Raw genomic sequence first — 13,116 nt, 5'->3', positions numbered from 1 at the left:
TATAATATATATACCTTTATATATATATATAAATATATAATGTAAGATATAGTGAGTGTGTATTAACCGTCCGTGAAGACTATTAAAATTTCATGAATACAAGACAGCATGCATTATATACTGTCAATACTACGAATGTAATTATCGGTACCTTGTAAATGACAATTTTTAGCTATAATATCGATTGAGTTCTTAGTACATGTTCTATAAATACGTGCGACAATTCTATAAGAAGATATATAAATTATTATTTTCCAATATACATACATCAAAAAAGAAGGAATTTTATTGTCTCGGCAGATGAATATATCAAAAATTGTACGGAAATTTCCAAGAGGGAGAAAATAAACTTTCTCCAATATCATCTGCCTTAAACGTCCTGCTATGTAATATATCGAATATAATTTTAGAAATAAAAAAAAGACATTAAATTCTCTATGGCTCTGTTCGATCTGTTCAAATTCCCGAATCCAGAAAAAGAATGAAAAATTAATTTTTAAAATAATTTTTAAAATACGCAAACTTTCCAACATCAGATCGGACGTAGAATTTCATTATTACACTTGATTCGATACTTCAAGAGTAAGAAATTATTCGTCAGATAGAAGAAGTTATGTGTCTTGGCGAAGATTAAAAAAAATTGTTTTTCAAGAAACGCGTATGATGCTGTTTCTCGAAAAGTATGTAAAAGAAGTCACTATACTCAGGAAATGTAATAAATTAATAGATCAAGAGATGTAAAAGTTGATTTTCTCTCTCTCTCTTTCTGTCAATTATCCTGCATATGGTCCACTAAAGATTAACATCGATCAAAAAGCGTTTGAGGGTGAGATGGCATTGCGTAAAGCATCAAGATCTTTAAAAACACTTTCTATGTACGATGAACGGTCCCAGCTCGTCGTACTCCTGTCTGGAGATCCACATCTGCTGGAACGTGCTAAGGCTAGCGAGGATCGAGCCGCCGATCCAGACCGAGTACTTTCTTTCAGGTGGCGCGATCACTTTGATCTTCATAGTGGGAGGTGCGAGCGTCGTTATCTCCTTTTGCATCCGATCGGCGATACCTGGATACATCGTGGTGCCGCCCGAAAGCACCGAATTGGCGTATAGATCTTTGCGAATGTCAACGTCGCACTTCATGATCGAGTTGTACGTCGTTTCATGTATGCCGCAGGACTCCATGCCCAGGAAGCTCGGCTGGAACATCGCTTCCGGGCAACGGAAGCGTTCGTTACCAATCGTGATGACCTGGAATCAAACCATTACCCGTTATATGTCTTCGTCCACTGACCGCGCTAGCCAGGCAATCCATGACGAATTAACGTTCACCGGGCGCGATTAATGCTAATGAACGCACCGTCTCCTCCATTATCGTTGCTCATTACGCTTAGACGTCATTTGCAATTTACGCTTATCTAGAAAAATTGTGTCTCGCAATTTTCACATTGTTACATTTTTTAAAAACACAAATATTAAAAAGGATATTCTAATGCAATGTATCTTTGATTATATCGACAAAGAAGGTTCGTATTTTTAATTCTCACTTATAATTCTCGAAGGCATGATTACAAGGAAGCGGGCTTAAATGATGCAAATGCTGTATTCATGAATGCCACACGTTACCTGACCATCCGGTAATTCGTAGCTCTTCTCTAGCGCAGTCGACGCAGCGGCCGTTGCCATTTCGTGCTGAAAGTCCAAGGCTACATAACACAGCTTCTCCTTAATATCGCGCACAATCTCGCGCTCGGCGGTGGTCGTGAAAGTGTAGCCTCTCTCGGTCAGAATTTTCATCAAGTAATCTGTGAGGTCGCGACCGGCCAGATCCAGGCGCAAAATCGCGTGCGGTAAGGCATATCCTGAAGAAAAAAAAACATTAAAACATCAAGCATTATAGAATTGAGACTGATTCATTTCTTCTTTTCAGATCGAGCGGCGGTAGCGAACAAGGCTGCGATAAGAGAGCAAGCAGAAGAGAAGTACCTTCGTAAATCGGTACCGTGTGAGACACCCCATCGCCGCTATCTAACACGATACCGGTCGTGCGTCCTGATGCGTACAGCGACAAGACAGCCTGGATGGCGACGTACATGGCCGGGGTGTTGAAGGTCTCAAACATGATCTGTGTCATTTTCTCACGATTCGCTTTAGGATTCAAGGGTGCCTCTGTCAGCAAGACGGGATGCTCCTCCGGCGCGACTCTCAGCTCGTTGTAGAACGTATGATGCCAAATCTTCTCCATGTCATCCCAATTAGTGACGATACCATGCTCTATTGGGTACTTGACAGTGAGGACGCCCCGTTTACTTTGCGCCTCGTCTCCCACGTAACTGTCCTTTTGTCCCATACCCACCATGATTCCCTATATAAACATGTCCTTACGATTAGAATGAGAATCAATTATAAGATACGATCATGCAAACTTGATGTATAACTTGATCTATTTCTTTAGTTTTTTTCTTCACCTGATATCGAGGTCTTCCAACGATAGAAGGAAACACGGCTCGAGGAGCATCGTCCCCGGCGAATCCGGCTTTACACATTCCCGAGCCATTGTCGATCACCAGTGCAGCTACGTCGTCGTCGCACATTTTAGAATATATGTAAAAATAATTTCTCACAGTTTTCTTGATTTAGCGAGATTTATAACGGATTGCGCTTGTGGCGGAAATGTAAGCTAAGGACTCAATCGAAGAAGACTAGATGTTATAATGTCCTCGCGTGACATTGGCTTTCGGAGCATTGCGCTTCCTCCTAGAAAGAAGAGTTGCTTTATATATAAGCTCCCCTCCTTTCCCGCCATAGATCCGCAACCACGCATATCCGTGTTTTTGTACGAAGACCTCGGAAATGATGTATCCAAATCGGCTTAACATTTAATACAGGTTTCTCTCATAATAACTGCAGAGAGAAATACTTTCGCTTATACAAATTACATAAAGAAGATGTGCAAATTGACTTTGATCTTTTAGTAAAACCTGTTTATAAATTTGCGAATTACATTTGATGAATACATTTTAACAATGAGAATACAATCAGATCAATATAATGTAGAGAAAAAGATTTAATGAAGAGAGTCCAGCCTTTTACATTAAATATAACATGCGCATGAATTGTGAATAAGGATACTCGTTTAAGAAGGCAGGTGTTTGAAGATAAAGGAATCAAAATTTCATATTTTTAAAAAGAGAACTAGATATTTTTCTAGACGTTTTAAGCTATATAAAATTTTTTGGATGTTTAAATTTCTCTAAAGAAGATGTTGAATAATGTCAAAATCCTTAAGACTTTCCTGCGAATTTTTTTTTCAACTCTTTTTAATGTCTTTCTTGAAAATTATCGATCCTATTGTTATCATTTTTTAATTTGTTTAAAAATAAATAAATTGTAGATTTGTAATCGTTCGATTTAAAGTCGTTAACAAAATTGACTTTATTCAATTCGTAATTAAATCGTAAAAAAAAGCTTATTTAGTAAAAACATCGATCAAAATGTAGAAAATGAAAAAGAAAGCGAAAACAAAAATTATCCTGCTAACGCCAATGTTGTGTGAGAAAGAGAAACATGAAGATAGTTTTGCCATGTAATTTTGCACCCGCCCTCTTAAAAATGTATTTCGCTCTTAGAAGTTTATAATACAATAGAATACATAATATTACAATCGTGTTTGGTCGCCATTAGATATTACAGAGAGTATTCCTGTATACATACATCACATGCACACATATATTACATTTTCGAGAATATAATATTTGCAATCTTTAATAATTTTAATAATTTTTAATAATTTTAAATGAGTTAATTTCTTTTTAATGTATGCCAATTATAGCTGGCAGTTACCGCTTGTAATCTCCATGCATAAAGTAGTCATCGCAGTAATTGGAGCATACGCTTCTCTACCTGCAATCGCATTGCATCTGCAAATCTACATAGTAGATTGCCATCTTTTCAGATATTACGCGCGAAGAATGTAATTTCGTTTGTGCTAAGGTTTCTCAAGCGAATGAATTCTATTGAAAGATAAGGAAATATATTCATTGAAATTTAAGAACTATCTGTAAATTGCAGCTAAATCGAGTCAACGGGACAACGCAATTGTAGAATCATTACTTCGTTCAATGATTCCATTCCATATAAGTCACAGAGTTATCGAGTGACAAAATTGAACAAAAAATGAAAGAAGAAACGCGCAAAAGCTCATAAAGTTAATAGGCTAAAATATCTTAATTGTTTTAAACTGTGCCATCCTACAACTGTGTGCACTTTTCTAAAAATAGGTAATCGAAGTACTGTTTTATGAAACATATATTCAAGAAATTTTAAAAGAACTTACATTATTTTTTAAAGAACTTGCATTATTTTTTGAAAAGAGTATAGTGATAACTATTCTGACTCTCCAAATTTTACAATTTTAATAAAAATATTTCTGTCATGATGTATCATAATAGAACCATTATAATTAAATTACAGTAAAATATAATCGGATTATTTTTTTAAATCGTGCGATACAAATATCCCCGCAGTTACTGTTGCACTGCATATGAATCACTTTGCAAATATATAACAGACAAGCGCTATTCCTTTTAAGAATACTTAATATACAAACCGACGCGCATTACAAAGAATCGCTGTTCCGTAGACTGACCGCCTACCAGAGCGATTCTTATAATCGCCGTATTACGCTTCTTAATTAACTGTTCGACTAATGATATTAATTAGGCTGTGAAATTAAGTACCCACTTTGATTGGAAATTTTTGCCTAGACCATTTTTGTATAAACTTTTAACAACATAATGCTACATAGTGTGCAATAATAAAAAAGCCATATGCAAATAATTTTTGCGTATGATCGATACTATATAAAATATATGATTAATGTCAAAGACAAGCGATATCCTTTGCTTTACAATTTTATATATATATTTATATTCGCGCGTGCCCACACATACGTACACATGCATACGCACAAATTTGAATTGATGCACAAAAAGTACATACGAGAGATAATAGTATGAAGAAATCAATTGAAAAAAATTACAATATGAAATGTACATAATTTATAATTATTATGTAAATCATAATTATTTATTTGTAAATCATAATTATTTATATTGTAAATTGTTTATAATACTAATTATTATAATTATTTATAATAATAATTTAATGCAAAACACAATTTTCAAAAACTATTTAGGAAAGGTATTTCTTTTAAATAATATTTAAATTTTCATGTAATTTAATGAAAAAGAAAAAATGAAAATTTTTGGCATTTTTTTTTTTTTTTCAGTTTGACGCGCACTGACTCACACACAAAAGAATATATCTCTATTTAATTTTATTTTAATACAAATATACCACACAAGAAGAAGTGTGAATTTTATGTGAACTTTTTTATAAAGCAAGTAAACTTTGTAGTAAGAATAAGTTAAGAAGTTTCAACTATCAACATATTATCGTTATATATATATATATATATATATATATATCACAACAATATTAAAAGTTTTACTTATCCCAGAGACCAACTTCTTTCATACGCGTTTGAAAGTACTTCTCTAAGGCATTGGCACATCGGTAATATTCAGTGTCGGGACTATTGTACAATCTGCAATTAGTGAAGATCCGTAACATGTCCGCTATAAATAATTTTTTAATTACATAGTATCCCGCTTTCAAACGATCTTGCATGGTTTTGAGATCTATAACAAAAATAAATTTACTTTTATCTCTCTGTGCATTTGTTATAGAACCTTACATGATTGATTTTTCTTCGCAATTATATATTCAACAAGGCAATATATAAAATTCTAAATCAATTAAATGTACAAAAATTTTTTTTTGAGCTCACCCATGGGATATATTATATGATCGTAATAATCTGGAACATCGTTTTTATCTACGGGTTTCAAAAAAGGCCACGCTGTACTGTGCTTCTTTACACTGTTCAACACACTATCTAATGTGTTATATAGAGAATCTGACATATCCAAGTTTGTATCTATCGATTCCGGACCTTGCGATCCTTTCGTCACACCTCTCGTTCGTGTTTGAGCGGAACTTTTCCATCCAGTTTCATAAATTCCCGGGATGGACTCGATGGGAATTGCTCTTACGCCCTCTTTAAAACATGTCAAACCCGGATGCGCTTTCTGTATTTCTTGTTGTCTCTGCTGAATTAATTTCTTTAAAATTTCTTTCTGCTTTCTAATAACTGCCGTAAATTCAGTATACACTATCTTCGGGTTTAGTTCACAATGCATTAATGTTGCTTTCACGTAATATTTAATGTATCCCTGGTGTACCGATTTCGGTAGTTTTATATCTTTGCTAAATCCCTGTTTCTTAAAATATCCAATAGCGAAATCGTCTGCAAATGTAAGAAAATGCAATATGTTGTTCTTGATATGATAATCTTTCAACATATTCATCAAATGCGTCCCATATCCTTTTACTTGTTCATGACTCGTGACAGCACAAAACACTATTTCGGTGAAACCTTGACTTGGGAACATACAGAAACAAATACCGCCAATTGGTCGACCATCCTTTATCAAGGCTAGTGTTTTGTGCTTTCTATAAAATAAAAGATACATTTGATTACTGCAAATATGACTATAAATTTCTTTATTATATATTTATTATATACACTAACATTAGATTTTTTTTAAATATTTATTTAATACTCACGGATCAAAAACAAGCTGAGTAATATATTCTTTGAACGTTTCAGGTAATTGATGACTAAATACATCTTGTAATCCTATCAGCCAGAGCATAGTTTGCTTAGATACTGGTCGTGTAAGGCTATTTCCAATTACATGAAATTCTATTATCTTTTTACTTTCTTCATTTTTAGCAGTTTCGTCTCGCGGAACGTCCGGTGGAAATACCGTATCAGAACCGGATATATAATTAGTATTATTAATAGACGCAACAATTTCAGCAATAGTTTCATCTGGCAAATCCTCGAAAGTCTCTTCGGTTTTTCGCCTCTTTGTGTCAAGACGCACTTCGGTGTTAGGACGTTTTTCCTGAATTTTCTTCACTCCAGGACTGATATTTATTGTTGTAAAATTGTCTTTTTGATTCGGAGTTACAGTTACTTTTTCAAATTCTCCCATTTTTTTTGCTTGATGTCCTTTTGATTCTAAGGCAGACTGAAGATGAGAAGGTGGCGACTGTTTAAATTCGGGGTCCCAAATAGGTGAATTATCGGAATAAATTTCTTTTTCCAATAATGAAAGAAACCTTAAATATAAAAGATTGTCATTTAGCTTATATTCATAAGATATGAACATGAGAAAGAAGAAAAATGTAAAACATACTTGGGAAAATGTGTTAAAAGTAAAACTCTTTTCTCTGCCGCTATTTTTTCTATTTCAGTGCGACACTTATCCATTAATTGTCTACAAACTGATCTAAATACAGCTTGTAGCAGAGTTTTCCCGAAAACTAATGGAGTATCGTGATGCGGCAACGAGTCGCAAAATGCAGGCACATGGCAAAAGACAAGCCAACGAGTATAATTAATTTTATAAACATTGCCATCTTCAGCATTTCGTCTGGCACTAGGTGCTTCGAAATTCCAATAATTCAGACAGTGCAGAAACATTTTCGCCATATCACACATTACTTGCCATTCTCTTGGAGGCAAATGACTAAATTTATATAAAACAAAATTCATCACTGCCTTTGCTATGCTTGGTCTTTCGAACGGCGGTTGTCCCAATGCATCTTCCACAGCCGGTTTTGTCATAGATAAAATACATCTCCTTAATATTTTATATAAATAAAAATATACTTTTTTAGTATCAGGATCTCCTTCTCTATGTATGCTCATGAAAATATTATCTGCATCAATAGCCATTCCCAATAGTCTATTGATTTCTTCATCAGATTGCACTGGTAAGTGTTTAATATGATTTTCTAAAATATGAGTACACATCTTGCATGGATCAAAAAAGTTTATAACAGGCTGTTGTGTTTCGCCTTTTGGTGACTTTATAATTGGTTGTGTATTTTTCCAACCATTACATTTACATTCTTCTACTTGACAAGCGCTATAATTTGCAAGCTTCAATAATTTCTTGATTTGTGGCCAATTGTACATTTGCTGCTTGCGTTGCTGTATCCTTTGGAGATTGTTTTGTCGATTTGCTTGAGTCTGTGGCTTAGTTGAGCTTGGATCTTTACTTTCCTGCTGCAAAGTATTGGTAACAGGTTGGCTAGTCTCTTCCGAAGAAGCTGGTATTGTTTGAGGTTTGGAATCCTCGGACGCCATCCTTAAAAGAAATATTACAACAATCATATTATAATTAAAAAAATAGTTAAACATATATAAATCAATCGTCAATCATTACAACTTTTTCAAATAAATTAATAAATATATTAATTGATGTTAATAACTTCTACAAGCAAATTAGATTTCAATTCTCTCAAAGCTTAATTTTCGATGATATATCATCGATTTAAGTATTTCATATTTTTGTTTAAATAATTACATTTGTAAGATTCTCACTTTATTATAATCAGCACATTTTCTATGATGTTATGATATAATGATGTGTATTATTATATTATTGAATGGAACATGAATTTTTGACAGATTAGGTTATATAAATTGCATCTCTTCAAATCCACGTTTATCTCTGTCCACGGAAGGTCTGTTCGAATTGTCCGCACCTTCTACTTCCAGATCTTTCGTTTTCTCTTTCTCTCTCTTTAACGGCCAAATATATATTTATCTCGCTTTAAAAATGAAGCGCAAACAACACGAACAGACCTAGAATAGCTTTTGCATACAAGACGCGTCAACATAAAATGAAGTATTGACCAATTAAGTTTATCTCTTACAGAAGGGCTATAAGCTGATTGGCTAAATGTTGTTTTTTTCCACGTATAATAATAATTAAAACTGATTTTAATGATAAAAAATTATTGAAGTTACTAATTCTGAAGCATAATCAATCAATTATGTATAAACTTAAATCTTTTAATTTTTTAATATAATTTTAATAATCAAGTTATCTACAAAAGAATATTCCAAAGACCATTTTCTGGGGAGGTATAAAAAAATGCATATAAAAAAAAGTCATTGTATTTTAAAATCCACATATCTAAATTTCAACATTTTCCATATACTTAAAAATACAAAAAATCTATGAAATATAAATATTTTATTTTTTTATGGGTTTCTTTTATGGTATCTTATGATTATTTCTTCATAGAAATATTATTTTATAATACAATCAAGAGTTGGAGTTTTGTAATATAATTAAGTAATATCTCGAAATTCTGTGTTTGAAACAGAGAAATAATATAGACAAATATACATATTTATTGTATTTATATTTTCTTATATTATATCACACAAGAGAAATGTATTTGAAAAAATTTTACTTATCCCATAGACCAATCTCTTTCATACGTGTCTGAAAATATTTTTCCAGGGCATTAGCACAGCGATAATAATCAGTATCAAGACTATTATACAATCTACAATTTGTAAAAATTCGTGTCATATCTGCTATAAATAATCTTCTAGTTACATAATATCTAGATTTTAAACGATCTTCCATAGTTTTGAGATCTGCAATACAAAGAATCATATTACTGTTATAGAGTTTTATTTATCACTATTTTACTATTACTTATTGCAATTTTTAATTTTACTTATTTAATTTGATTATTTTTTAATTTTATTATTTAAAAGTTTTATAATCTTAAAATAATTTCTAACAAAAATTTCTTACCCATTGGGTATTTTATATGATCATAGTAATCTGGAACATCATCTTTATCTACAGGTTCCAGAAATGGCCAAGCTGTACTGTGATTCTTCACACTATTCAGAACACTATTCAAAGCATTATATAGAGATTCCGACATATCTATGCAATCTACAAGTTCTGAATTTTGCGTTCCTTTCGCTAGACCTCTCGTTCTCGCTTGCGCGTAACTTTTCCATCCGGTTTCTCGAATTCCCGGAATAGATTCTACAGGGATGCCTCTTACACCCTCTTTGAAGCATGTTAAACCAGGATGAACCTTTTGTATTTCTTGTTGTCTCTGATAAATTAATTTCTTGACAATTTCCTTTTGTTTCCTTAAAACTGATGTAAATTCGGTATATACGATTTTAGCATTTAATTCACAGTGCATTAATGTAGCTCTTTCATAATCTTTGATGTATCCTTGATACATTGATTTAGGTAATTTTATATCTTTGCTAAATCCTTGTTTTTTGAAATATCCAATAGCAAACTCATCCGCAAATGTAAGAAAATGCACTATGTTGTTTTTTATATGATAATCTTTCAGCATATTCATCAAATGTGTCCCATAGCCTTTTACTTGCTCTTGGCTTGTAACAGCACAAAACACTATCTCAGTAAAGCCCTGAGTAGGAAACATACGGAAACAAATACCGCCAATTGGACGACCATCCTTTATCAGAGCCAATGTTTTATGCTTTCTGTATATAGTAAATTATGCATATTATTGCTAAAAATAATTTCTTATGTGATAAATAATTAATATATTATTGGTATTTTAAGATATACTCACGGGTCAAAAACAAATTGAGATATATATTCTTTTGGCATTCTGACCAATTGATGGCTGAATACATTATGTAATCCTATCAACCAAAGCATAGTTTGCTTAGACACAGGTTGCGTGAGACTGTTTCCAACAATATGAAATTCTATAATTTTTTTGCTTTCTTCATTTTTTGCAGTTTCATCCCGTGGACCATCCGGTGGAAATACCGCATCAGGACCACACATATAATTGGGATCATTAATAGTTGCAACAATTTCAACAACTGTCTCATCAGGCAAATCCTCAAAAGCCTCCTCGCCTTTTCGTTTCTTTGTATCATGCCGTCCTTCGGAATAAGAACGCTTTTCAGAAAGCTTTCTCATTCCAGGACTAATATTGATTGTAGTATAATTATCCTTTTCATTTGGTGTCACAGTGACTCTTTCAAATTCTCCTATCTTTCTTGCTTGGTGTCCCTTTGATTCCAATGCAGCTTGTAAATGAGAAGGCGGTGCTTGTTTAAATTCGGGATCCCACATAGGCGACTCATTATTATAAATTTCTACTTTTAACATCGAAAGAAACCTTAAATATTTATAATTATGTAGCAGCCATTATATAAAACATTAATATAAAAAGAGGTGAAAAATTTAAGACATACTTAGGAAAATGAGTTAAAAGTAAAACTCTCTTCTCTGGTGTTATTTTATCTCTCTCATTATGACACTTGTCCATTAATTCTTTACAAAGTGGTTTGAATACAGCTTGTAACAAAGTCTTTCCAAAGACTACAGGAGTATCATGATGAGGTAAAGAATCACAAAATGTAGGTACATAGCAGAACATAAGCCAGCGAGTATAATTAACTCTATAAGCAGGACTTTTGTCCATGATACTTGATCGTTTAGCACTGGATGATTCAAAGTTCCAACAATTTAGACATTGCAGAAACATTTTTGCCATATCACACATTACTTGCCATTCTCTTGGGGGTAAATGATTGAATTTATATAAAACAAAATTCATTACTGCCTTTGCTATACTAGGTTTCTCAAATGGTGGCTGTCCTAACGGACCTTCTGCAGTTGGTTTTGTCATAGATAAAATACATTTCCTCAATATTTTATATAAATAAAAATATACCTTCCTAGTATCGACATCTTCTTCTCTGTGTATACTCATGAAAATATTGTCCGCATCAATAGCCATTCCCAATAATCTATTGATTTCATCATCAGGCTGTACCGATAGATGCTGAATATGAGTTTCTAAAGTATGAGTACACGTCTTGCATGGATCAAAAAAGTTTATAACAGGCTGCTGTGTCTCGCCTTTCTGTGACTTTGTAATTGGTTGCGCATTTTTCCAGGCATTACAATCACATTCTTCTGCTTGACAAGCACTGTAACTTGCAAGTTTCAGTAATTTCTTGACTTGTGGCCAATTGTACATTTGTTGTTTACGTTGCTGTATCCTCTGAATATTATTTTGTCGACTTCCATGATTCTGCAATTTGGTTGAATTTGAATCTCTAACGTTATTTTCTTGTTGTAAATTATTAGTAACAGTCTGTCCAGTTTCTTCCAAGGAAGCTGCCATTGTTTGTTGATTAATGTTCTCGGATGTCATCCTAAAAAAATTATTATAACATTATACATTAAAAAAAAAACTACAATTACATAATTAAATAATTTCTTCAATGAATTAAAATGTCTATTTACGTCAAAAGTTTCTCTCGCAATATGAATTAATTACATTGCAATTCATCGCGAATCAAGTTAATAATGCTTTTATTCCCCATGTTTGTCACTTCAAATATTCAATAACAATATTTAGACGCTTACGATATTTTTTTACATATATAGTATGGTCATATTCCTACATATTGTTAGTACTTGTTATTCATTTAAATCGTCTGTTTTTTTAATAAAAGAATGCTTTTAATTTGTAGAATTTACTTAATACACATGTAACCCTATTTCCAGTTATAAGGTTATACTATTAGAGTCCTTTTTTATTTCGTCTCTCTCTATATTCTTGATACCTCGCTATTCTGTATTATTTTAAAAAACAGCTGTTTTATAGTAAATTGAAAATTTTCTTTCCAAGGTTCTAAAATCTACTTGTTAAAGTAAAATTTTTGATTGATCAATGAGAGGAGAAGATCTCTTTGTCTTGATTGGTCGATCAAACACTTGTACTTCTATGAATGAAATTTTTTAACGCAACCATATGAATAATGGAGAGATTATAAAGAAAAAAATTGAGAAGCAAGGGAGAAATAACAAGGGAGAAATAAAAAAAAAAAGTCATTTTTCAGAAGTATTCAAAATAACAAAGGTTTAGTCTCGATCCGATGATTTCAAAGAAAGATTTCAATGTATGAGAATGTCGTTACTCATACGTATATACACATATCATCTACGGCTGCGGTCGAAAAGACGTTCTTTATGCTTTGAAGCAGAGAGAAGACTGAGAGATGTCATGGCCAGCTTTTAGATGATCCCTGGAAGCGATACTCTCTCTATGAACATTAAAAACGAGGACATGAACTACAAAACAAATAATCACGAA

At 32.7% G+C, this 13,116-nt stretch overlaps 3 protein-coding genes across 4 annotated transcripts; all 3 read right to left on the bottom strand.

Annotated features, from left to right (window-relative positions):
* Positions 1 to 522: 522 nt before the first annotated feature.
* On the bottom strand, positions 523 to 2,734 carry LOC105247798 (actin, clone 403). Its single transcript, XM_011252177.3, has 4 exons — positions 2,466 to 2,734; positions 1,984 to 2,362; positions 1,624 to 1,859; positions 523 to 1,248 (listed from the first exon to the last, which is right to left on the bottom strand). Exons 1-4 carry the CDS (start codon positions 2,589 to 2,591, stop codon positions 859 to 861), a joined length of 1,131 nt encoding a protein of 376 aa, XP_011250479.1. The 5' UTR covers positions 2,592 to 2,734; the 3' UTR covers positions 523 to 858.
* A 2,535-nt stretch (positions 2,735 to 5,269) lies between these two features.
* Positions 5,270 to 8,634, bottom strand: LOC105247799 (histone acetyltransferase KAT2A). The gene is made up of 5 exons (XM_011252179.3): positions 8,519 to 8,634; positions 7,326 to 8,282; positions 6,688 to 7,248; positions 5,849 to 6,573; positions 5,270 to 5,699 (listed from the first exon to the last, which is right to left on the bottom strand). The coding sequence occupies exons 2-5, from the start codon at positions 8,279 to 8,281 to the stop codon at positions 5,506 to 5,508; spliced, it is 2,436 nt and encodes an 811-aa protein (XP_011250481.1). The 5' UTR covers position 8,282; positions 8,519 to 8,634; the 3' UTR covers positions 5,270 to 5,505.
* Positions 8,635 to 9,355: 721 nt separating this feature from the next.
* Positions 9,356 to 12,611, bottom strand: LOC105247800 (histone acetyltransferase KAT2A). Of its 2 annotated transcripts, none has more exons than XM_011252180.3 (5): positions 12,264 to 12,611; positions 11,204 to 12,172; positions 10,567 to 11,127; positions 9,753 to 10,474; positions 9,356 to 9,589 (listed from the first exon to the last, which is right to left on the bottom strand). In XM_011252180.3, exons 2-5 carry the CDS (start codon positions 12,169 to 12,171, stop codon positions 9,396 to 9,398), a joined length of 2,445 nt encoding a protein of 814 aa, XP_011250482.1. In that variant the 5' UTR covers position 12,172; positions 12,264 to 12,611; the 3' UTR covers positions 9,356 to 9,395. The 2 variants fall into 2 exon arrangements, with proteins under 2 accessions (XP_011250482.1, XP_019885699.1); XM_020030140.2 differs by having other exon boundaries at positions 12,298 to 12,611.
* Between the last annotated feature and the right edge of the window lie 505 nt (positions 12,612 to 13,116).

The sequence above is a fragment of the Camponotus floridanus genome, unplaced genomic scaffold (assembly GCF_003227725.1).
Source record: "Camponotus floridanus strain SB8 unplaced genomic scaffold, Cflo_v7.5 scaffold7, whole genome shotgun sequence".
NCBI lineage: Eukaryota > Metazoa > Arthropoda > Insecta > Hymenoptera > Formicidae > Camponotus > Camponotus floridanus.
Note: the sequence above shows the minus strand (reverse complement) of the source record. Positions and strands in the feature narration are given on the sequence as shown.